This window comes from Botryllus schlosseri, chromosome 2 (assembly GCF_051294905.1).
Source record: "Botryllus schlosseri isolate E-star chromosome 2, Bs_hap1, whole genome shotgun sequence".
Taxonomy (NCBI): Eukaryota; Metazoa; Chordata; class Ascidiacea; order Stolidobranchia; family Styelidae; genus Botryllus; species Botryllus schlosseri.
The window spans coordinates 553,208-580,270 of NC_137237.1; the positions used below are offsets into that span (position 1 = coordinate 553,208).

General features: G+C 40.7%; 2 protein-coding genes across 2 annotated transcripts; one reads left to right on the forward strand and one right to left on the reverse strand.

Annotated features, from left to right (window-relative positions):
* Window positions 1–417: 417 nt before the first annotated feature.
* LOC145432880 (uncharacterized) lies at window positions 418–10,969 on the forward strand. Its single transcript, XM_080309707.1, has 2 exons — window positions 418–3,666; window positions 5,994–10,969. Exon 2 carries the CDS (start codon window positions 7,895–7,897, stop codon window positions 9,404–9,406), a length of 1,512 nt encoding a protein of 503 aa, XP_080165833.1. The 5' UTR covers window positions 418–3,666; window positions 5,994–7,894; the 3' UTR covers window positions 9,407–10,969.
* A 6,054-nt stretch (window positions 10,970–17,023) lies between these two features.
* On the reverse strand, window positions 17,024–19,187 carry LOC145432881 (uncharacterized). The gene is made up of 2 exons (XM_080309708.1): window positions 17,676–19,187; window positions 17,024–17,204 (listed from the first exon to the last, which is right to left on the reverse strand). The coding sequence occupies exon 1, from the start codon at window positions 18,989–18,991 to the stop codon at window positions 17,687–17,689; it is 1,305 nt and encodes a 434-aa protein (XP_080165834.1). The 5' UTR covers window positions 18,992–19,187; the 3' UTR covers window positions 17,024–17,204; window positions 17,676–17,686.
* Between the last annotated feature and the right edge of the window lie 7,876 nt (window positions 19,188–27,063).

A 27,063-nucleotide genomic window follows, 5' to 3' on the forward strand; every position in this document is an offset into this window, starting at 1 on the left:
CCACAAAACCCTTCTGGACAACCGCAAAACCCGCGTAGCCAACTGCAAAACCCTGCTGTATAGTTACCGGCAGTTAAATTCCATAACTAATCCATGATATCTTGAGGCCTACAGCGACAATATTGTAAAAGATACCTACAATTACTTGAATATACCTTGCTTTTGCGAGTTTTGCGGGTTTTACAGTGTCCCCCGAGTGACCGGTGAATTCGGCCGTCGGTAAATTCGGTCCCCGTGAATATCCGCGCTATCTCCCGTGATTACGCGATCTACGCATACCCTGACATCCAAATCACTTAATAATTATTAACGGTTGGTAATACATTTTAATACAATATTCTCGGAGGGCCGAATTTACTGATGTCATGGGCCGAATTTACCTTGGGGCGAGTTTACTGGCAACCATTTCAATCTGTAGAAGCTAAGCTATTGGAGTTGAAAAATTTCAATTGTTGTGTACAAAAACGATGCATTTGTTGGACACCGTTGTTTTAGACAACTTATGCCATTGGGTTGACGATAAAATTTAAAATCTTGAAAATAGTTTATTCATAAATTTATAATTTTTCAACTCTTGTAGCTTTGCGTCTACACGTTGGAATTGAGCCAAAGTAAGTATGCAGCGTTTTTGACGCTTCTGCAATAGCAGCCAGACATCAAACAATGTTCACCATGATCACGAATAAATATTTCTCATGAACACATCCAAATTTGTAAACGTAAGAATAAATTATTTTTCGCGTTTGGATTAGAGACGTGAGTGTTGCGTAAATGGCCAAATGGGTATGTTAGGGTTGGGGGTGACCCTTTATGGAATCGGTGTCCAGTGCTCACACTACATTTTATTTTTTTATTACGGTATTTTTAATAAATTATTAAAAACTTGGAAAAACATCGCTGCTCACCTGATATATCAGGCAAAACATACCGAGATTCCAGTAGGGCCCGGGTGATGGATATTAGGGCTGGAGGGGGTTAGCGTATCGCCGATATGGAATCTCCGTCCTTTTTTTGAAATAAATCCTGCGTGATAGGAGCTTTTTTCGCGTGACAGAGTCAACTTTGCGGCGTGACAAGCAAGGTTACTGACTTCAAATGACTGTGTTAAGCCAGTGACAGGAGATCAGATGCTAATGGTTAGCAACTGGCAAGGTGCAAGTACTTTACCAACAGACAGTAATCAACAGATCCTGGCTTGAGGATTAGGTCAAAACATTATATACCACAATACTAACTGGAATATAGCATTTGGGTTGGCTGAGAACATTGACCTTTTTTCAATTTTTTTTCTTTCATTTTTTATTTAATGAAATCAACGACCCGTGACGGCGTGCAACTGGCGACCAAGTCGGCGTGATCCTGCGTGCCTTGGACACCGATTCCATACTGGGCGTATCGTATAAGATTAGGTTTGGTGGTGATGGATGATTAGTATGATTACCTGTGAACTCGGCACTTGGTGACTTCGGCCCTTAGAGGAATCGGCACTTGAACAATTTTGCATTAGAAATACATTCAATACGAATGAATATTCTCTGGTATATCTCGTAATCTTGGGATGCCCCAACCCTTAGATTGGGATTACCCTAACCCACCTCCATTCCTCCAACCCTAATATCTCTCTCCCCCAACCTAACCCTATCCCCCCCTCCTCCGACAGCCCTAGTATCCGTCACCATCTCCAACCGTAATATCTTCCTGCCCAAGGTTGTTCAGAATTGACAGACTTTTAAAAAGTGATAGTTTTCGGTCCGATTCCCAATCCTTAATACCATAAGAACATATTCTAGCTACTTTTTTTCGTAATTCATCCCTTGCATCTGTGTGCACTGTGCATGTTGACCTAGAAGAATATCGACCAAAAATAGGAGATTCCCCTAAAATTTGAGTGTCGCGATTCGGCCTAGACTAGTAAATGTCATATATAAGCTGGGTTTATGCAGCTGTTGCGGTTTGGGGTGCTCCATAACCACACTATAGAAAATATTGTCAATTCAGAACATCATTTTCATGTCCCACACGGCCACACTCCCTTAGAACCCCTCAAAACTTCCTAAGACTTATAATCATTTTGTTGGATCACTTATCCTACACTCCTCAAACCTACCCGAGATTGTTAATCAATTTCCGTGATCACCATGTGCAAGAATACAACTGTAAATGTACCATTCACTCACAGCCACATAATATCCCTCTCCACCTCCAACGCTAATATCCTTCCTCCTTCGACCCTGATATCCGTCTCTACAAAGGCGAAAAACAATTTATTTTGGTGTCTGCATGGAAAAATTTGTTGATGTCATGGAGGAACACTGGCTTGTCGTGATTGTAAAGCGAAGAAGCGCCGCTTGATCTCCCAAAACTTCAATCTCACATACGTTGCCAAGATCCATCTATTCAAAACTCAAACGTCCGTCACTTGCGCCTTCAAATTACCAATAATGAGCAGACCACGCATGGTCGATATTAATAGTTTATTTATTCATATTGACAGTTGTTAATACATTCTAATACAAAATTCACCGAGTACCGAGTTCGTGGGGCCAAATTCATCAAGTGCGAAGTTCACTGGCAACCTGATGGATATTAGCGTTAGGGGTGGGTTAGGGTATCCAAACATTACGATTCTGACTGCTTACCCAAAATCTAATATTACGGTATCCTGACCCACTTTCAACTCCAATAACCCTCTCCCCAACCCCGATATCCGTCCCCCTAGCTCTAATACCCCTTCCCCAAACGCTAATCTTAGAGTACCCTAACGCTAACCCTCTCCCTAATCCACCTCCAACCCTAATATTACGATTCCTTAACCCGCCTAACCCTAACGTCCCTAATCCAACCACATTTGAGAAAAATAATTTTCTTAGACGTTTATAGATTTTGACATGTTCAAGGGAACCATTTATTGGTGATTATGGTGAACATTGTTCAACGTCCGGCCAGTATCTAAGTCCCTGCTTTTTTTCAGTGACCTAACATTTTATCGAATAGTCAGCAAAATTTGAAAAAAAGGTTGTTTATGTACAACCCTATTATACAAACTAGTACCAATCCGGTTGACTGTAGGGTTACCATACGTCATCCTTTAGGAGAATTTGCCCTCCTTTTTCAGGTTTTTGAAAATGTCCTCCGAGGACACCTAAATGTCCTCCTTCTTGGCAATTCGTCCTCCTTTATAGCTTTTACAGGTGAGATAATGGACAGATTCGAGTGTTAACGGGCATAAATGACGCTAAATAGCAAAAACGGACGTTCTAGCGGAAAATACATGGTTCGATCGCAAGTGACAACCTTTTTATTCTTGGCAACACCACTAAATTTTAGTAATAAGTGTGTTAATCGGTAGTCGAGCGAAAGTGATATCCCCCTACTATTCGTCGTTTCTTTAACGATTTACCGCAGTATTCAAAACATAAAAAAGGAAAGGACGTAGTTTATATTTGTCCTTGATGTTTTTGCGGCATGTACACCGACTCATCATAGACATACACCCGATCTGTGCATATGCATACCATGAGTGCATGATGTGCATATGCCGCTGGACAAGGGAGGTACAGATATTGCCTTGTACGGCTTTCTAAGTCTTGCACCACCCCTCCATGCTATCCCAGTAATACAGGAGCGCCAAGCAAGGAAGCCATGAATACCAGTGTTCTAATCACTGTAGGGTGGAGTGAAAATGACTTTTTTTTTTCAAATCAAAAAAGGCCTTCCTCAATCCTGACAAATGACCTAAAACTTCAATTAAAAGTGACTTCAGGGTGTTGCCCCCATTTTCCAGCCGGCAACCCCCCAATTTCTGCGCGTGGGGTGGTAAAATGGCCCATCTCGGCAACCGCTGGTCGTAGAGTCATGATATATAGCTCAAAATCTGCGGAAGCATCATGTTTCTATCTGTCTTCTGAGGAAAGTTTTCTCTATTGTGAACGCAAAATGAGTTATAGCCAAAAAACTATATATACGCACACTTTTGTTGAAATTCAGCATTTATTCTGACGAATTGTGATCTGCCATTAGTTTTTTTTAAAGTAAAGTAACACACTGGCAATACCGAATATTGGGCCCATATTACAAATATATTCACAACACAGTCCTTTTAAAATCGGTTCAAAACATCATAATGAAACATTCACATTGAACGTCTTATCTTAAAAATGCATTCTTTTGTCAAGTTTTTTCATCAGTTTACGAGACTTAATTTTTCGGCGAATGAGGCCATCTCGTCTTTGAAATCCCGAAACGTGCCCTGATGCTTCTGTTACGAGCTTTACATGATGTTCCATGCACTGTTTGATTGCGGCATGGATGAAACAAAATCAGAGGCTTCTCGCGGCATTCTTTTAACTCTGCATCAGTTAAGTGCTCAATCGCTGGAGAAACTTGTTGATATAAGGTTCAATATCAACCAACTCGTGGTATACCTTTGCTTCCAAGTTCAACTTTGAGACGCAGAATAAACGAACAGGACCGCAGTTCAATTGGTTGGAACCGCTATGACTCTCAATGTCCAGGAGTGAATTTTATTCAGCGGCATGTTTTCGAATCGCCAGCACCTTGGTCACACCCAATTGAAAAAAACTACGTGGAAGTGTATCTTGTTGGCCAGTTACTCAATTCAAAAAGCTCTCGCCACCACTTATGGCCTTTCAAAAGCTCCCATAGGAAATTGTTAGTGACTTAAGTAAGGACCAGTTATATGCTTATAAATGTGCTGGGCAATTATTCAAGGAAATGCTGATGATGATCTGGCTTACTTGGAGGTTGGACCACCGGTTGCGCATTCAAGATGGCTAACTTTAGGATGCAGTGCAGAGTTTTGCGGTATTATGTAACAGTTAATGAACAACCTCTAAACCTGGAGATTCTGGTTCGTTTTTGCCTTGAAGTATATTTTCCAACTTGGTTTGAGATCAAGGGAAACAAACATATAACACATGGACCCAGAAACATCTTCAACTTGATTAAACAGGTTTTGAATTTCTCTGACCGAAACGTTCGAAAAATTGCTCCGAATGTGGTGATAAGAAACGGTTATTCCGCACACCCCGAAAATATTATGATTGCAATGCTGGTAGATGATAATGAAGACATACGAAATAAGGGTGTGACCAAGGTGCTTGCGTTTCGAAAACATGCCGCTGAATAAAATTCACTTGTGGACAATGAAAGTCATAGCAGTTCCAACCAATTGAACTGGGGTCCTATTCGTTTATTCTGTGTCCCAAAGCCAAGGCATACCACGAATTGGTTGATATTGAACCTTATCAACAACTTCCTCCAACGATTGAGCACTTAACTGATGCAGAGTTAGAAGAATGCCGCGAGAAGCCTCTGATTTTGTTTCATCCATGCCACAATCAAACAGTGGAACGACATGTAAAGCTCGTAACAGAAGCATCAGCACTAGTTTCGGGATTTCAAAGACGAGATGGCCTCATTCGCCGAAAAATTAAGTCTCGTAAACTGATGAAAAAACTTTACAAAAGAATGCATTTTTAATAAAAGTCGTTAAATGTGAGTGTTTCATTATGATGTTTTGAACCGATTTTTAAAAGGACTGTGTTGTGAATATATTTGTAATATGGGCCCAATATTCGGCATTGCCACTGTGTTGCTTTACTTTAAAAAAAACTAATGACAGATCACAATTCGTCAGAATAAATGCTGAATTTCAACAAAAATGTGCGTATATATAGTTTTTTGGCTATAACTCATTTTGTGTTCACAATAGAGAAAACTTTCCTCAGAAGACAGATAGAAACATGATGCTTCCGCAGATTTTGAGCTATATATCATGACTCTACGACCAGCGGTTGCCGAGATGGGCCATTTTACCCCCCACGCGCAGAAATTGGGGGGTTGCCGGCTGGAAAATGGGGGCAACACCCTGAAGTCACTTTTAATTGAAGTTTTAGGTCATTTGTCAGGATTGAGGATGGCCTTTTTTGATTTGAAAAAAAAAGTCATTTTCACTCCACCCTACTAATCAGGTCTTTGGTATGACCCGGCCGGGGATCGAACCCACGACCTACCGCTCAAGAACCCGGATGCTTAACCATTACGCTATTTTGTTGGTTTGTTATGAATTACTCCCAACAGCATCTTACAAAACTTTTCTTTGATATGAGCTCACACCAAGATTGTAATGACCCAAGTTGAATGTTTCTTAAATGACTCGACTCAACTTGTAAAAAAGTAAGTATTCTAGGTCTAGTTTTGTCTTAAAAAACTTGAAACTGAAGTAGAAATAGTCAAATGTCGTAACCGCTAATGGAAGTAGTGCAAGTAGGCAAAACCTACTTGAGTACTTTAACAAAGTGGTTAATAGCGAGACAAATAAATATATTAAGGGTGCGAGAGATTAATTTAACCCGAGCAGAGTTATAAAATAATAAGTATGACTTGGAGTTGAGTGTCAACTCTGTGACTCGGACATAAATTGAAAAATGACTCTAGTCAAAACTACGAAAGTACGATTGCCTTGTGACTTTGCTAACACCAAGGTTTGTACACATGTACAATACGGTTGTTTAGAATTCACCGAAAAAAAAGTCATGGTTTTCAGTCCATTTCCCATGCCTTATCCCCTAAAAACATATTCTAGCTACTTTTTTCTGTAACTCATCCCTCGCATCTGTGTGCATGTTGAGCTGGAAGAATATCGGCTGAAAATGAAGGATTCCCCTAAAATTTGAGTGCCGCGATTTTACCTAGCCTACTAAAATGTCATTTATGTCAGGGTTTAAGCAGCTGCTGTGGTTTGTGGGGATGCAAAACCTCACTATATACATTTTTCCGAGTTCAGGACACCATTTTCATATTGCACACTGCCTTGGACATCCTCAAACTTACTGATTTGTAACTTTGTTGTATTATTTCTTGACATCTTATCAGGGTTGTCGGTACAGTGCAGTGGTTCTCAAACTGGGGGTCGTGAAAGCATCTGAGGGGAGGCGCGAAGCTGCGGTCAACTGAAATTTGTTTTAGCGCGATTTACCTCCCTTCAGATGCTTCATGGTTGTTGCTCTGTGCATAGTCCAAATTTGATATTTGAGAATTATCTCCTCCACAGTCATAACCGTCCATGCCATCAAAAATTCTGGTTGCATTTTGTAATATGACGGCACTATTACTATCGTCAAGGGGGGCGTGTCTAAAGTTTAAGAACCACTAGTATAGCGGAATGGAAATATGGGGAATAGCGCAAACGTACCAGAAAATTTCAAATTAACAAAACCTCTTTCGTGGGAAGCACACGATTCCACGTTGGTATTTCTATATGGGGCGTGTCATTTTCCTCTGCTGTTCGCATCTGTGGGGCTCAGATTGCAAATTGCGGTACTATATTAAAATCGAAAAACGGATTATTGAATTGAATCACAGTAGACTGCGCATAGTGCCAAGAAAATTTCAACATTAGTCAAAATCTCTCAAATATTCTGCAGTCAATTCATAAATTCAATTTGCTTGTCGATGGCCGCCATCTGCCAACACGTACTAATCAAATGACTTGTCACAGCCGCGCAAATTTCCTTCTACGGCCAGAGGTTGCCCACCCCTGTCTTATGAGATATGAAAAGCCTTTTATAATATACTAATTTACTCACTCTAAACGTGTTTATTGAAAGAGATAGAAGACAGTTTTTGGGCCCATTTTGCAATGATTGTGCCTGATATACGAGACTTGAATAAATCATTTAGAATGCGTCCATTGCATGTCGAGTCAATACACAAATTGACTCGAGTCGAGCCATGAATCTAGTCATCACAACCCTGGCTCTGGCTCACACTATAGCAGACCTGATCCGTCACCACTGATATTCTCCCATTCAAAATCCAATTGCCTTATATTTCACAGAACCCAGTCAAATTAAGACTTACCGGTACAGTAATGGCCGACCCAGATTGGGGTTTCGCTTGCGAACCGTGCGGAAAACATTTTGAATTCGAGATTGACTACAAGAGGCACATGAGCAAGCACCACAACGAGGGAAGATTAACTTGTGACATATGCGGTAGAGTTTTCCTACATAGTAACAATTTGAAAAGGCACCGTGGTGGTCATGTTGAAGGAAAATGTCTCAAATGTCACATTTGCGGCAAAGCATTTTATCGTAAAGACAATATGGATAAACATATTCATCTGCATTCGGGAAGAAAAGATTTTGAATGTGAGATATGTGGTCGGAAGTTCCCGGACGCCACTCGATGCTCTAAACATCTCAGGGCTGTTCATCATGATGAATTCAGAGTAGAATGCAGCATTTGTAACAAGACATTCACGAATAAACGTGTCCTGCGGCGGCACGTTAAATCTAATCATTTCAGCGAAAGAGACTACAAATGCGAACTATGCCACAAAACGTTTAACCGCAAAGATAATCTGAAAGCTCACACGAAGACAGTGCATGCGGCCATAGATCCGGTAAAGTGTCAGATATGCGGTAAAACATATCCGCACCCTTACAGCTTATTGAATCACATGATCATTCACAATGAAAAGAACAGGTGGCCTTGTGATGTTTGTGGAAAGACTATGAAGGGACGTAACGCATTGGCAAGGCACAAGAAGATCCATTTTAATGACAGAACATTCAAATGTGGCACTTGCGGCAAAATGTTTCTTCGCAACGACACGTTACATGTGCATGAGCAGACGCATTTACTCACAGAAGATCACGAATGTGAGATATGTGGAAAGTGCTTTAAAACGAAAGACTACTTGAGAATACACCTAGGCACGCATTTTGGGGAGAAAAAACACAAATGTAGCATATGCGGCAAAAGTTTTCGGGACGCGAAAGGCTATCGGAAGCATCAGCGCACGCATCAAAACGTCGCTGGAAAGCACGGATGCAATGTATGTGGTAGAAGATTTCTAACGAAAGAGCAGTTACAGCGGCATTATTTTTTGCACGAGAAAGTCAAAGGCGTGAATTGTCAGTTTTGTAACGCGCCAATGGGATCCTGCAGTCATACCAAGAGAGTTATGTTGAGATGTGAGATATGTGACGGTGAGTTTACAACAAGAGTAAATCTCCAAAATCATATATCCCGGCATTTGGGAGAGAAGAATTTCGTGTGTAAGATATGCGAGAAAGGCTTCATTTGTAAAGCGCGTTTGGTGAAACATACCAAAACGCATTTCTGTCCGAAAGACCACAAATGTGACATATGCGGAAAAGGCTTTGCAAGAAGAGACATCCTGGCGGGGCACAGACTTGTTCACGCGCCTAAAAAATTCAGGTGTGACATTTGCAATCAGTACTTCGTCACGAAATCCAGCCTGAACGCCCATCTGGACCGTCACCAGTCGGAGTCGGATCGGGAATGTAAGATATGCGGAAAACTTCTCGCGCTCCCTCGCAATTTAGCAAGGCATTTCGTCACTCATTTTAAGTAGGTCTAGTATAATTAAGAGCGTGATGTCGGTGATCTAATATAATTTGTTAAATATTTCTATGCTCTTATTTGAATTCTAAGATTATTTATGGTTTTCCTGAAAATGCTGAACTTGGTGTACAGACATTGACAGAGGTGGTCAAGGCGGTACTCATATAAAAACAGAAGTAGCAGAGTAACAGAAGTAAACCAAGTATTCTCGGCCTGATTTAAAAAAAAAAACTGAAAAGTGTCAACTAGAAGTAATCTAATGTCATAACTACTTGATGAAGTAGTTCCAGTAGGCAAAATCTACTTGAAGTGCTTTGAAAAGTAGGACATTCGTCATTCTCGTGCTTGTGACATTGAACTCACTGAAATTGAATTTTGTTGCATTTCTTTCTGAATAGGAATAGAATTCAATTTCCAGGTTTTCGCAAATTCGGTAATTCTAATCTAATTTGAAAAAAATTGACTGATAGCTAGGCCTACGCGGTTTTGTTTACAAATTAGACTAGAATTAGAACGATAATTACACATTTTTTCCGCAAATTAGATTGGAATTATTGCTACAGCTACATATTTTTATACAAATTAGAATTAGAATGATGGCTACAGTTTTCTTTCCCAAATTAGATTAGAATTTAAATGATAGCTACAGTTGATTTCCAAATTAGATTAGAATTAGAACAAGAGATGCAGTTTTTTTTTTTAAATTAGATTTACTTATAGAAGATTTTCGTTGTATTTCTTTCTGATTCAATTTCCAAAATAAAACTTTCCGGTTATCATTCTAATTATAACTTAATTTTGAAAAATTGAAAATTTTAATAGTGTTCCGACCATGAAGCTCATTCTCAGTAGTACCCTTCTTTGCTCTTTGAGCATTTCAAGCAAAATTCTGAGAAGAATGTTTCCGAACGATCTTTTGAACATCAGAAAACAAATCATACAGACTTGTACTGAGTCACGTTAACTATACTGCATTTACATGTTTAAAAAATATGATTTGTTGCATATTGAAGTTCTTACTATATCTTACCTCTATAGCATTTTTCACTTGTGAACTATATATTATAACTCAAGTACTCAATCCGACTGCCAACTTATATTACTTTCTGCTCACAGATGTAACTGCTTTCTATCAACTGCCCATAATTATATTATCAGATCTGAAGTCTTCAAACTACCTATGTATGTTAATATTTGATACGTAACGCAGTGTTGGGATCAATTCATTACCTTTGAGTTGCAAATTATTTTTGAATTATTGCAAATTTTGACTCGAGTCAAGTCATTTGAAAATATTTCAAATCGCTATCTTTGATTCACAAGTTATTTTGAATCTGTGCAAATTTTGGGACGAATCTAGTCATTTCAAAACGTTTGAAATGATGTCATGCAAATTTTCAATGTGACTCCACTAATGACAAATTTTCCAATTCTGAGTCAATTTCAAGTCATCAGATAGTTGTCGTTTGAACGGTATGATTTTTTGTGTGTATTGTCTTTTGATTGCGATTCTTATTCAATATAAACTGTCTGTCAACTCCGAGTTCAGGAAATAAAATATTGAATTTCATAATATGGTAACAACAGTTTCCCTTAAACGTGAAATTCGAGGCTCCCGATTCAAGAGTATCAAATCCGTTTCAATCTTGTATGTCCTGATTAGCGTAGTAACGTTATGGGAATAACAAAGAACAACAGATCCGTCTTTCGCAGGTATTTGCTGTAGCCTGTGGGTAGCTGGCACTACAGGAAAATGTGGACAGGAATAAATGGGGTGCTAACTCAATAACCTTGTGGCTTCTTTGAGAGGTCGTCAAAGAAGTTATCTCTGTAGAAGCAGTGACGTTAATTTCTACTCGTGTAAAAGTAGTAGGCCAACGATTTCCAAGTAAGTTGGAAAGTATTGATTTTAGGCCTAGTTTTACTTGAAAAAATGAACACTACTTCAAGTTGTAATGTTTTCGGGATACTTGCACTTTCGGAAGCAGTACTGCTTACCTTTTTGATTTTGTATATTGTTAAGTAGAAATTGGTGTCTATTTAGGCGTACTCCCCTTTTACGAATGAAATGGTCCTGACAGTCTAGCGGAGAGAGGTGAAGAAGTGCTGGAATACACCGCCATATGCGCAGGCGTCCTCTCCAGGGTTGCCAACTACAGGAAGGCCATGGGAGCTAAATTGTTAGCAAAATAGTGCCAAATGATCTTTCGTATTCAAAGCATCTCTATGTAAATAAAGAGGACTGCCTTTCAACAATCCGATTAAGCAAGAATTAGGCTGCAGGAGGAAGATCGCATAACCTACGTTTTGGTGAGATTTATTTTAGTCTGCATGTGGTCGTCGAGGCAAATCTGCAGAAGTCCACAGTTATACGATAAAAGTGGCACGAATACGACTCTCGGCAAACGATATTGGCCTCTGTTAAGTATCAGTTTAATAATATTTTCATAATTTCAAAACGCCACAAAACCGCGATACAATGAAAAAGAAGGAAGGCGTCGTAACGACTTGGAGTAGTCTTTGATATCAGACACCCACCGTGGCATAGGGCCTAGGCGAAGCAGAGAAGAGGCATATACTGCACACTGAATGAAAACGGCTTCTTGGAGGTACAGAAGTTCAATATACAATTGAATAGTATTTTCATTATTCATGTCAGCCGAAAATATTCAGGTTCATTTCACTATGAATATTTGAACAGCTTCTTGGAGGTGCAGAACTTCAATATACGCAATTGAATAGTATATTCATATTGAAAAGAACCCGAATATTTTCTGCTGACACTCGTCAGGGGTAATCGTCAGCAACTAGTAGTGAAATGAAAGTGTGAGCGACCCTTTCCGATTTCGCATACTCGGAAAGGGTCGCTCAGACTTTCATTTGTGTGCCTTGGAGTCGACTTTTATCAAAATACACCAGCCAAGGCTGTGTCAACAAAAAGAGTTCGTGTATCATCTAAAAATAGTACATTAAACGCTCTCGTATTCGACATTTCATGCTGTGACGTCATATTTTGTGTTACGATTGTTGATATACGCTGTTCTTTTGAATTCGCTACTAGTTGCTGACGATTACCCCTGACGAGTGTCAGCCGAAAATATTCGGGTTCATTTCAATATGAATATACTATTCAATATGAATATACAATTCAACTGAATGAAAAGTAAGGCGGGGAATATAAAAGGCAGCTGAATATTTTCGGCTGACACTCGTCAGGGGTAATCGTCAGCAACTAGTAGAGAATTGGAAAGAACATTGTATATCAACAATCGTATCACAAAATATGACGTCACCAGCATGAAATTTCGAATGAGAGAGCGTTCAATGTACTATTTTTAGGCGGTACACGAACTCATTTTGTTAACAGAGTTTTGGTTGGTGTATTTTGACAAAAGTCGACTCCAAGGAACACAAATGGATGGCTGCGATACAATGAAAAGATAGGAAGGTGTCGAAACAACTTGGAGTAGCCTTTAAGATCAGACACCCACCTTAGCCTAGGCGAAATAAATAAGAGGCATGCACACTGAATGAAAAGTAATGCAGAGAATATAAGACGCAAGCGACAAAATGAGGTGACGTGGCGGAGGGCGAGGTCGATGTTAGGTCGTGGTCCGATAATCCTGAAGACTGGCTAGTATTGATTTAGAAGAAATTGCTGGTATTTCGACTTGAATGCGGACATGCTCGACGACTGTCGACTGCCGATTTTTAGACTTAGCGGGCTGTTTAGAGGTGGTTCCACTGCGCTGACAAGATTTTGATTTGTATTTTCGGAATCTGTGCGCAGTGGTGGCTTTTGGGGTGGGCGAGGTGGGCGATCACCCGCCCCCCTGGTCGAAGCCCCCCTCTTTGGTTTATGCGCTTTTTTCAGGGATAATAGCGAATAAACATGGAAATCCGTGTACCAAGCAAGAATATGATTCCGTACAGATGTGTCAATCATCATCAAATCTCTGCATTTGTTAGAAAAGTCCCGCATCCCTATAATCATAACGTCTCTGCATGCGGTAGAATGACTTAGTTTTGATGTAGTCTATCCTTGCACACATGCAATACTAGATATGGTCGAATCCAGCATCTGGCCAAACCTTGACGCGATGAAAGATAGATAATTCAAGCAGATGCGAAAGGGGGTCTGGGGGGCGGAGTCCCCCCAGAAGTTACGGTTAGTTACTTATAGGGGGCCCCCGGTAAGTCTCGCCTGCCCCCCCCCCCCCCCCCCCCGTTCATAGGGCCACCACTGTCTGTGCGTGACTAACTTCCGGACCAATTATATCAAATTTCAGCGCTCTGGTCGCTAGCCACAGCACTACCAATTACGCTACTTTTAGATTGCTCAGCAATACGAGACATTGCTTGCCCAAGCGTAACCACCATGAGTTGCGTTTTATCCGTAGGTTATTTATCTATATCCGTAGGTTTATATAGCTCAGTGATCGAATTTTGCGAGTTGGTGAACTGTATCGCTTCGAAGTATCAAAAGTTGTTCACAAATATTTTTCCAATAGTCTCCCTCCTGTGTTTGATGACTTTTTCATACCTGCTAAACATGTCCATTCCCATTACACGAGATCTTCGTCTAAAGGAAACGTCAACTTACCCCAACCCAATAGCGACCTAACTAAGAGATCTATCGACTGCTCGGGACCTATCATCTGGAATGCATTACCATCACATATCCGTGAATTGCCTTATAATAGATTCAAAAAAGCCCTACTTGATCACCTCTTGTCGTTACACTAACACTGTTGCCCTACCTCGCCCAGACATTGCTTCATTGATCATTTGCTACCATTGTTTAATTTTTTTTTCTATTTTCCTTTCCTAACTAAACATTTTTTTACAGCCAGACTGTTCTGAGTCAAGTGTACCTGTTTGATGCTGGTGTGATCAGACTAGATGACCTTCACGGTCTTATCGATCATTCCTATCTAATACCGAATACTGCGCACGCATATTTTCTGTACCACCATCACTGCCGTTTGTTATGTATTTTGGTTCGATGAAAATAAAGACTCTCTCTCTCTCTCTCTATACTCCTTCCTACAAGTTCTCCATATTCCAGCCAAGAACGCGAGCGACATCAGGTGGTGTATTCATTTTTGTTTACCTCACCTCATAAACCACGCGCACGCGCAATGACATGGTGAAAAATAAAAAATGTGTTGGCGAAAGAATTGAAACCTAACAGGGCTGATATACCACGTAATTCTGAACGCACAGAACAGCAACGATCGAGTTGGGTTGATCTATTTTCACACGTCAGGTTCAGCTAATATCACAGCTGTCCAGAGGTGGTTAAAGCAGTAAGGAGAAGTAGGAGCGCAGTGGAATGACTTTATTTTTCAGCACTGCTAGAGCCAGCAGTCCCTGAAATTTTCTGTTCTCTGATTGTTACTTGTTAGCGTTAGGGTTGAAGTCAGAGGCACAACGAGAATATTCTCAAATCTGGTAACGCTAATATGAAAAAACCTGGATGCACCTTGTACCAGCTCCAGGGTTTAACCCCTACTCATCTATAGTCAATTAGTCATCTTGGTTGTCTGAACTGAAGTGGTCCTGGCGGAATTTCGGCGGAATGTTTGCACTGAGGTGAAACATGGCGAATGATCACGTGAAACATTATGGTGAACGAATAGTCAATATTAACCCCTGGCGTATCAAGTGGTCGGAAATGTCGACTTCTCGGGAGGAATTTTTGACTAATCACGACTAATTTATTGGAAAACTGAATTTGAAGACAGATTTGATGCAGCGTTATTTCCTCGTTATTCGCTATTTTAATAAATCATAAAATTATCACACAAACGGTATTGGATTATTCTTCATTACAAAATGATTTTCAGAGTCTACATAGTCCTGGCTTATTCAAAATATGAGACCGATATTTGTGTACAATTGAAGAGCATATTTATATTGAAATATACCCGAATGGTAATCGTTAACAACTGGCAGAGGATTGGAAAGGACATTGTATACCAACACACGCATCACCAAATATGACGTCACCGGCCTGCAATTCCGAATGACCGGGGCTCAATGTAGTCTACTATTCTTAGATGATGCACGAACACCTTCTGTAGCAGTGATGAGCATCGGAGCGGAGTCGGAGTGGATTCGGAGCGGAGTTTTGCCGATTTTGTGACAGTCGGAGCGGAGTCGGAGTTTACTACAGATATTTTTTCGGAGAATTTCGGAGTATTGTAACTTATTTTGTCTCCGATATCTTTGGATAGCTCTGACCAGAATACACTATTGATTATGATTACAAACCAAAACACGGACAGTTGACACCTTGTAAAGTTGTAATATGACGGGTAACATGCGAAAATGATTGCCAAGTGCACAAAAATCAGCGATCTGCATGTTCATGTACCATGCTTGCCACTGTTTCGGATACTTGACGAGATTCTTCGGAGTATCTCGGAGTCTGGGATTGAGCTCTTCGGAGTCGGAGGGAGTTTTCTTCAGACACTAAAGTTGTCGGAGGGATTCGGAGTCTCGAAAAGCGCTATCCGCTCATCACTGTTCTGTAGGGACAAATCCGATTGGCGGATGTTGATAGAAGTCGACTCCAGGATCGACAAATGAAAGTGTGAACCAGACTTGGACAACTAGATAATTATAGTTGTCTGATTTCATTAAATTAGAGCGAAATGCCAGTAATCTAATTCTAATCTAATCTGGAAAAGTTGTTGACGATTACCCCTGACCAGTGTCAGCTGAAATATTCGGGTATATTTCAATATGAATATATTATTCGATTGTACAGCTCCTTGGAGGTACAGAACATCAATGTACAATTGATTAGCATAGTCATATTGAAATGTACCCGAATATTTTCGGCCGAAACTCGTCAGGGGTAATCGTCATCAACTAGTAGAGATTCACATGAGCATCGTATATCAACAATCGTATCACAAAATATGACGTCAACAGCATGGAATGTCGAATACTACGAGAGCGTTCAATGTACTATTTTTAGATGATACGCGAACTCGTTTTGTTGACACAGCGTTGGCTGGTGTATTTTGATAAATGAAAGAGTAAACGACGCTTTCCGAGTATGCGAAATCTGTCGTCTCGTCTCTGCCTACAAAAAGCTCGTCAATATTTTTGGTCTAAAAACTTATTATTTTAGGCTTACGCGTCCATAGGAATAGTAGCTTACTTTCAATATTTTACTTAGAAGTCTGACACGTCTTCAAATATCACAATGAAACCACCCAGGAATCGGTATTGGATAGTTCTTTAGCACAAAATTACTTCCAGTCAGAGCTGGGGTGTGAAATTATTTCTCACGAGGGGTCAAATGTGATGCAGAAAATACTTTGTTGAATCAAACGTTGAATATTAGGTAATAAAGTGAGGTTATTTTAGCAAAAAATACTATATATTCAGTGTCATTATTCTTGGTCGTGGTCGCTGCATTCCGAGGTGTGTGCAGTTTGGTAAAATAAGCCTGGTTTGCTAAGTCATCCGAAATTCGCGCTCTCTCTCACCCGACTGTCTGTATTTCACTAGCAGTTTTTCTCATAATGCCGACTCAACTTATATGCCTTAACCACGGCAACTTGCTCCCACAAACTAAAAGAATGCGTTTATACTTGAGTAGGCTACAATATTTATCATCATTGGTTTATTAGCAATTTTATCAGTTCAATACACCACAAAAAATGCGATACAATGAATAGACAGGAAGATGTCGAGGCACAAATCTCTGCAAAATGTCGGTCTTCAGCCTCCACTTCTGTTTTCATGAAATTCTCGCACGACGCGAAATATAAAGCACGCGGCGTATAATTCTGAATGTAACAATGGAAATTAAAAAAAAAAAAAAACATGGTTTGAACTATAGAAAGAGTGAGTTGCGACTTTATTTGTTACGGCATACCTTTTTATATTGGCTTTAGTTTGAATCTGGAGTATATGCATGCGATGTACGTAGGCTACGTAATGTAATGTAGACTATATAGTGTTAGTCCACGCATTCACATTTTCCAATCAACTTTTCGCGGACCTTAAAATGTCCAGGTATGGTCTAATGAGTCATTGTGTATTTAAAGTATACGAAACTAAAATTTGAGGGTAAATAGCCTACTTATTTCTGGCCTACGCGTTCATGCAATTATATCTTATATTCAACATGCTATTTGAAAGTCTTGCGCGATTTCAGAACAAAAGTAAACCAACAAAACTACCAATGAAATGGAATTGGATAGTTATTCAACAAAAAATTATACTCAAAATACGAGACGAAAGCTGCAGAAACGTACCTTATAATTCATTATTTTCGCCATTCATATGGCACCTTCAGATTCTCCAAAACTTCTTCGTATGTCCTCTTCTGAGTAATGGACAGAAACATCAAAGTAACTTCTTGCAACACAACCAACTTGAAATACTTGTCGCTGCTGTGTGTTGGTTCTAATTTCTTCATGAGCTCACTGTCCTCACGCACCACAGCCTTGTTGAAAATTATTCGCGAAAACGTGTTGTATGCGACGTATTCTGTTCCTGTGTCCAAATATCTGATCCATTTCGCATGTAAGATGCAGGTCTTGTTTTTGATATATTGGAATATGACTTTGATTTCTTCAAGGTCATTTTGTCCAACAGGTACGATCATTTTCTGCAATTCAGTGTGTTTGTTTCGGAGAAAAAGGGCATGTCGCTGACTACGGACGTCCTTTTGCGACTCGTGTAATGTAAGATGACAAACATTTACGATGTCCTGAAATATTGTGTCACCGATTGCTTTAGTTTCTTCATTGATATCCATCATTTTTAATGGCAGACTTTTCATGAAATATTCATGATTGCGAGAGTTTTGCAGAGGTAATCTTCGCTTTATTGTTTTGAGATAAATAAAGAGGTATCCATTCCTTGACATGGCATTGAAAGGTTCTTTCGAATCCACAAATTCTACAATTTTGTCGTTGCACAGTCGTACCGAGCATTTCTTCTCGATTAAATATGCGATATTGTGTCCGTCTCCGTCCGATCCGATGTGTGCAACCACAGCCCTGAGCGAATATCCGATCCAACCTTGATCAGGTCCCTGAATGTGGAGGTTCCGGTTGGCAAACACGGTATTTTCCAACTTTCTACCTATAGAGTCCACACGATTGAGGCGCACTGTCACTAGATTCGGAACTTCAGTGAACTTGACATTAGTATTTATCGCGAAACCACATTTTTCACATATGATTTGTGAAATCTGAAATGCTTCTGCTACCGATGCAACTCCGCAATTCACGTTGAAGATTTTTTCTTGGTGGACTGTTGTTCCATTCGTTTGGCATTCGTCGCAGTGGATGATCCTCTCGTATCTCAATTCGTTCTTCCAACAAAGATCTCCCAATACTTGTGGCAGCGAAGATATTGGATAGAACTCATAACAATCGTGCTGCTCACCGAACTCCAGTTTAGTTCTCTCACATGCAATTTTAACAGCATTCATTAATACGTCACGTTCAACCGCCTTCAAGTTTGTCAAGGGGATAAGTATATTTGCGAATTCCCCAATAATTTGCCTACTCTCATCCAGTGGCCCCAATCCCTGCCGTATGACATGAGAATATGCTTGCATAACAGCATTGAACCAGCACGTATTTCCCAGATTTTCGAGTCCAGGTATCTGGGATATAATGCCACACTCAACTTCCGCATTTCGCACAATGTGCGATGATGTCAGATAATCTTGACGTAGGTCCCAAATGATTTTATGACGGAAATCATTTTGCAAATGTGTACGGTGCTTGTCTTGCGAACATATGCTCCACGCCGCCATACATGCACAAACACCGCACGACGAAGAGTCGGTTTGAAGGAAGTCGCCGCAAAATTCCTTCTTCACCCTAGAAATACCAGAAAGGTATTCTGTAAATGACGATAAAATCTCGCGTTGCTCCTCCGTATCACGGGCACCAGAGGAATCGAAAAATGTGATTATTTTATTCTTTTCTTGAAAACAGAGAAGTGCAAAATGATTGAAATCCCGATGAATAAGAATTGGTAATAGTATGACCTCGCGTAAGTGCCGATTGTCATCAAGAATAGTGTCTGGAACTGCTCGAGGCGTATTTCCAGAAAGTATGAAATGAGTCATGTCCGTTGTCAGATACCCAAAATGACTTTCATTTAACTGAGAATTTCCGTTGAGCGCACACTGGATTACATATGCATTAACAATACCGTCTGTTAGCCATCCTGGTTTAGTGTCATTTGCCATGATTTCATTAATATTTTGAATCATTTTCTCTGATGGGTTGGGGCAAATAGACATTATATCAGCATACGTCACAACGACTTCGAATTTCGAATTGATCGCTGTGTCTGTCAATTTCGTACCGACAGTCGACAAGGCGTGTTCTTGTATCGACTTCCATAACTTTTCTGCGAATTTTCCCTCCGGTGTCAATGATTTTGAGTTACGATCCCTGATATTTTCGGCGGCCGTGGGAGTTCCGTAATATCCCTTTCTTTGGCTTCGTCTCTTGAATTTCGACTCAAGAAATTTTGGCTTTTTATTTATCGGATGTTCTTCTTGATGATATATTTGGAGTTTCCGTTTCGGTACGGGCCGCGAGCCGTACTTGACTTTCACTAAATCATCAGCAAACGATTTACCAGTTACTCTCGTTGCATCTTCGTAGTCCCACACGAACTTTGGTATATTTGATGCACGCTTGTTGTTTAGATAGTTTCGCTTCAACTGTCGGAAAAATTGCTCAATTGCACCTTGCGTTCTTGTACCGTCGCAGATTGAGCGTCCAGGATATTTCTTCAATTGTTTCCACCAATTTGCAAATTTCATGTAATGGTTTGAAGGAATTTCAGGACTACTGTGCCTTGATAAGTCTCCCAGAAGAAGGCGCGAGGTTACGCCGAGTCGACTAGCGATTACTTCGACGAACTTGGTGTAAAATGACGGAGAGTAATAGACGTTGTCGTCACATTGACTTTCCAGGTTGGAATGAGTTGCTGTTGCTGACACCCACTCTTTCTCAAGATTGCGGTATCGGGTATAAAATGGAGACTGCAACTCTTGCTTTTTATCGACGGGAATTATTCCAGAAAAATAATCCTCGTCGTGGCTTGGCTCATTGAGATCATTTACAGCAGCATCAGTTGGATTCTCCTGTTCGCTCTGCAGTGATAACAGAGACGCAAAGCTGGTATTAACAACTGGCGTACATTTTGGAGAAAGCAACACAATACAAATATGGCGCATTATCTCGTCCATTTTTGAGAGCATATCTTGCGACAGTAACAGACCGATCCAATACATTGCAGTGGCAACAAATCCCTTTTTGTAGTGCTTGCGACACAGGATGGATGCAGCTTTCATGGTGTGACTGTAGCAATTTATTACGAATGTCTTTTCCATGTCATTTTGCGTAGCATTGCCAGTTACAATGCGATAGCATCGGTAATAATACTGAAGTCTATTTTCTCTAGTAAATGCATCCAAAACTGCATTCCATACCGCTTTACTACCGTCTATTACGATGATTAGAGGTTTCGTGGATCGCTCTCTACCCGAAGAATCGCGTATGAAGTCTCGCAGAAAGTTTCCAATTGTGATTGCGTCATGCTTGCTTGTGAGAAATACTTTTGAGTCCCCTTCGAGCTCGCTCCCGGTCCTATTGGGAAGTTTGGGGTGTGGCAGTTACGGACCTGGTAAGAATGCAAATCGTTGGTTGCGACTAGGGATGGTGTGAACCTCTGAAAGGTTCAGGTTCGTGTGAACGAGAACCTTTTTGAAAGGTTCTGTGTGAACACGAACGTGAACCTCATGACGTCACGTGACGTCATATTGCTAATTCCATTTTCAACCCTGTCTTTCAATGAAGTGATAGCCTATATTAATGTACACTTTGTACAGTGTACACTGTACACGATACCTAGCGACGGCTCGGGTCACATAATGCCACAATGGTGAAGTACATATTGGCGTTTTAAACGTCACTAAATGTATCAACTGAGACAATCAAATGATATAATACTCCAATAAAATCAATATAATCCGTCGCTTTGCCAACAATTTCAACGAGGAGTTGCCAGGGAATATAAGCTTCCGCCTTAACGGTCTTAGCCAGACCGGACAATGTACTCGGCGTCGGAGTATAGCTACATTGATATTGGGCAGAGTGTAAAACAGGCTTCTATATACTTGCTACCGATATTAGGCTACCCCACCAGTTATACAGCTGTAGCCAACACCTCAATCGCACGGATTTGGTTTTAATGATACGGTAAACATATGAAGTCAAGATCGGCCCCGTACGCCTGTTGGATTTGTTACATCAAAAAACGATACCAATCTCATTGATTTGCTGAATAAGCACCATTCGCTGACTACATGTAGTGTATGTCGCTCGTGATGTTGAGTGATTGCGGGTCAAGCAAACAGCAGAGAGTCACTAAATATTCACAAACGGAAAGCTGGATATTTCGAGCAAATTTTTGTAACAAAGCAAGTAAAATCTTCGAGATTGTCAAGGTGCATGATCGTTTTGTGTTGGTTTATTATGCTGCCCGCATCATGCATAGCGTGGCCCGCAGTTGAAATGCATTAAATTCGCACCAAAAATGTCATAATGAAGTGAAAATTGTAATATATATATGAAAAAGGTTCACAGTGCAGAACCTACCAAGGTTCTGTTGTGAACGCGAACCTCTAAATTTCCGAGGTTCACACACAGAACGCGAACGTGAACCTCGCGTTCACACCATCCCTAGTTGCGACGAATAGTCCTGCATAGAGTTGGGCAATGGGTGCATTACGACGTAACAAGCAAATGACGTATGATTAATAAAGAAAGTTGTTATATCATTAGACCTTATTTTCATCGCAAGCCTTACATTGTCTTCCAATCTCTTCTGAAATTAGTTCTAAGAAGTAAAACAAATGTAATCGTGAGTAATCGTGATTACTTTTGAAATGTAATCGTAATCGTAGTCAACTACTTCCTGATTTTGCTGTAATCGTAATCGTAATCGCGGAATTCAAAAGTAATCGTAATCGCAATCGATTACATTCGTGAAGTAATCACCCCATGTCTGCCACATTCGCTCAGAGACGTCGTAGCGTGCGGACGCATCGTCGTTTCAGTTCATTTAAGCTTAGCAGATTGGGTAATCAAGACAAGTGTCCGACTAGCAATTGACGCTTCGGCGTGTAGCCAGATGGATATGGAGACAAGTTCCTCCGCAAAGAGGAAGTCTTCAAGTACCTTCACTTCTTCTGAGGAAGAATGCGGGGATGGGGAGTGGTGCGAAGTAAGAAGCAAAATACCTGCCAAGAAATTTGCACTGATGGATAATGCAGTTGGGAAGGAACGGGAATCTAATAGCCAAAAAGCAGCAAATCAGCAACTTGACGTGCTACTATCGGGGTCTGATGGAACACGCATGGGACACCAACATCCTACAAAGGTATGTGAGGCACTTAAGATGAACATTGGCCATTTTGAAAAAATACGTAGATTGCCTTCTGGAGATCTAGTTGTAACTTGTAAGACCAAAGAACAGGTTGATAAACTTCTCACTATAGACCAAATAGGAAAGGACTCCAACTTGATCGAAGTCAAAACCTCATTATTTGGTGCCAAACCTTATGGAGCACGAGCAGTGATATCCGGTGTTCCGCTGGATATAACAGAAGAAGAGATATTGAAAGAGTTCTTTGAAATTGGCGTCAATTTCGTTAAACGGTTAAAGCGCAAAGTAGATGGAAAATATGAGAGCAGCCTATCGATTTTGTTATGTTTCGCGTCTGAGACAATTCCTGACTACGTGCATTTTTCATACCTACGGTTCCGTACAAAACCTTATAACCCGCCACCAGTCAGATGTTTTGGATGCAATAGATATGGCCACACAAAAGAGAATTGTCGTGGGAAATATTGCTGTTCAAAATGTGGGGGTCGTGATCACGAGGTGGAGAAGTGTACCAAAGATTTATGTTGCATTAATTGTAAACAACCGCACAGTGCTGCTTATGCCGGGTGCCCAGTATACAAAGAACAGGCAAAATTACAAATCATAAAAGAACGTTCCAAGGTGACTCACTCCGAAGCTAAATCAATACTAAATTCCGAAACACCCGAAACACAAGATACGCGTCTTTACAGCGAAGTGACGCAGGATAGCGCAACGCGTGTCAACAATCAGCAACGATCAACAATCAACAACCCAAGTCACCGAGCCACCATCAGGAAGATTCCGCGACAAACAACCTCTAATCACATGAACAAAGACAATAAAAGCAACGATCCAAACAATCATCCTGATTTGCAACCAAATAATCAATCTTCGTTAGCGTATATTGATCCGATCCATCTTATCGCACTACTGGCTGAAATAGTGAAGCTTACATTGGCGGCCTGCAACTCGGACAAGGAGTGCGACGTATACAATATAGTATCCAAAGTTTCTTTGAAATATCTCGGTCGACAGGCAGATGTTGTCACGATGAGAAACATTTTCGAGCCCTTCCATGATATCAATGACACCAATCCGATGACAAATCCCATAAACGATGGATAATATAGGACTAAACTTTTTACAGTGGAATTGTAGAGGATTATATAGGAAACATCACGAACTAAAACACTTTCTCACGACTCTGGAACGTGCTCCAGATGCGATAATTCTCCAGGAAACACACCTTATCGAAAAATACTCTCCGAAATTTCCAGGATATCACTGTCACAGAAAGGACAAATCCCTTCATTCTGGTGGATTGGCGATCTTCATTAAATCTTCGCATAACTCCAGCATTGAAGCAGTTGCTACAACCGACATCGAGGTACTTTGTGTGAGGCTTCACGGCCTATCATTGTACAATGTGTACATCCCACCCGACTGCCGCTTACGCGACAGTGATGCGAACATTTTCGAGACGTTACCACCAAAATCCATCGTCTTTGGCGACTTCAATGCGCATCATTGGTCGTGGAGTCACCAAACGAACCAACGAGGGACTAAACTTTTTAATGTCCTCGATCACGCAAACTTAGTCATGTTAAACTCTTCAACTCCAACACATATCAATCTCGCGAGCAATGCTGTTAATCGTTGGTCATTGCTAGATTTAACACTCGCTACTCAAGATATAGCCGCGAGATGCCAAACTGAAATATCTTCGTCGCTGCTAGGAAGTGATCATTTCGTAGTATTCACGAAGTATATGACAAACTCGGCGATAACTTCCTTTTATCGACCACCATCGTGGTCGCTCAAGAAAGCCAATTGGAAGAAGTTCTCCCGAATTGCAGATGAAATGATCGATTTGTCCGATCAACGAGATGTTGAGTCTGCAAATACTATTCTAACAAAATGCATAACGACAGCAGCGAATCGATCAATACCAAAGACAAGGAATATGGACAAGAAATCTGTCCCTTGGTGGAGTCCCGAATGTGAGAGAATGATTCGTAGGAAAAAAGCAGCCTATTTAAGAATGAAGCGCACCTTTGATATAACAGACGTTATAAACTTCAAAAAGGCCAGGTCCGCATGCAGAAGAACTATACTCGAAGCAAAACGCTTTTGCTGGGAGTCTTTCTGTTCCTCGCTGAATAATAAATCACGTTTAAATCACGTATGGCGGGTTATTCGTAGCATCGCTGGTACAACAGCGCATCAGCAAATTCCTCATATCCGAGTAAATGAAGTTGATCACACCGAAGACATGTCAAAAGCAGAAAAAATAGGCGAGCACTTCGCTACCATAAGCAGATCCGATAACTACGCTTCGAATTTCCTCCTTTCCAAGAGTCAACGTGACCAACATATTACATCGTGTCTACCTTTCAATGTGAATCTGGAAGATCCAATGAATGCGCCGTTTCAGATGTCGGAACTTAGGGAGGCACTACAGAGTCGGAAAATCTCTTCTCCTGGACGGGATTCGATAAATTATCAAATGCTGCAAAATCTTTCGACGTCCGCCCAGACCGAGCTTCTTAAGCTATATAACATTTCATGGAGAGATGGAAAATTACCTAAATCCTGGAAACATGCTGTAGTAGTTCCTATCCTAAAACCACGAAAGGATCCTTCTAAAGCCGGATCATATCGACCCATCTCATTGTCCAGCCATCTTTGTAAGGTTATGGAAGTGATGATAGTAAATAGACTTCAGTGGTTTCTTGAGGCGAACGATCTTCTTCATTACTCCCAGTCGGGTTTTCGTCACGATCGCAGTACCCTAGACCATATACTTCGCCTACACGACACCATATATAAGGCACTGAACAATCAGAGATCAGTAGTTGCAGTTTTTCTCGACATCGAGAAAGCCTACGATATGGTATGGCGAAATGGTTTGCTCTATAAACTGTCTGCCCTCGGCATACATGGGAGGTTGCTGAAATGGATATCAGATTTTCTACGTGACAGATCGTTCTCGGTTCGCATTGGTTCTTCGCTATCCACCCCATTTCAACTTGAAAATGGTCTTCCGCAAGGAAGCTCTATAAGCCCCATCCTCTTTGCAGTAATGATAAATGATTTGGCACCCTTATTGCAGGTGGGAAATGGTCTCTTTGCTGACGACTGTGCAGTATGGGACAGTGAGTTGTCGTTAACTGACGCAGTGGCGGAAGTTCAAAAATCATTAGACGTGATACACAAATGGTGCTCAGATTGGGGTTTCAAGATCTCTACTGACAAGTCAATTGCAGTGATATTCACCAGAAAAATTAAAGTTGGTCATCATACGCTAGATTTTGGTGGAGTTCCGTTGAGATTTGAAGATAAAGCGAAGTATTTGGGAGTCACATTTGATAGAAGACTAACATACAAATATCACATTGAAACTATTGCCTCGAAATGCACAAAGCGATTGAATATGATACGACTCCTAACCGGCACTTATTGGGGGGCAAGTCGATCTTCTCTGTTACAATTGTATCGAGCGATGATTAGGAGTACAATCGATTACGCGATGCCAGCATACTTTTTTGCCGCGAAAAAACATTTGGATAGACTGAATATAATACATAATCAAGCTCTGAGGCTCTGCTGCGGTGCAATGCGAAGCACTCCGATTTGCGCTTTAGAAGCCGAATGTAACGAGATGCCGCTTCACACCCGGCATTTACACCTCTGCCTTAATTATCGCTGTTTTCTTCTGGCCCATTCCGCCGACAACAATCCAGCAACGGAATTATTAGATGATACCTGGCACGAAATATACAATTTGACAAATCCAAAATTTCGAACTTTCAACCTTATCTCAAAAATCGACTTGCTCCAACAATTCACAATAGATACGTATCGACACACAACTGTGCAACCATGGAAAATTCCTGTTCCCTGCGTAGATTTTCATCTACTGCATTCCAAGTGGTCCGATACTTCATTTGAACATTTACGTCAGAATTCCTTGTCATATATAACAGAAAAATACATTGGATACGACCATATTTATACGGATGGCTCAAAAAACGACTTCGGAACGGGATGTGCAGTGTATATCCCAAACCACGTGTCGATAACCAAACGATGTTCCTTGTATTCGTCAAGCTTCACAGCTGAACTAACTGCTATCTCCGAGGCACTGAAGTGGATTTTAGAAAACGGTTCGTATGTCAAGAAATATTTACTACTGTCGGACAGTTGCAGTGCATTGCAGCATCTACAAAAAGC

What these genes read in the sequence shown, in the direction of transcription:
- LOC145432881 (XM_080309708.1), bottom strand. Translation starts at nt 18,991, where the DNA reads ATGCAAGCATATTCTCATGTCATACGGCAGGGATTGGGGCCACTGGAT.
- LOC145432880 (XM_080309707.1), top strand. Translation starts at nt 7,895, where the DNA reads ATGGCCGACCCAGATTGGGGTTTCGCTTGCGAACCGTGCGGAAAACAT.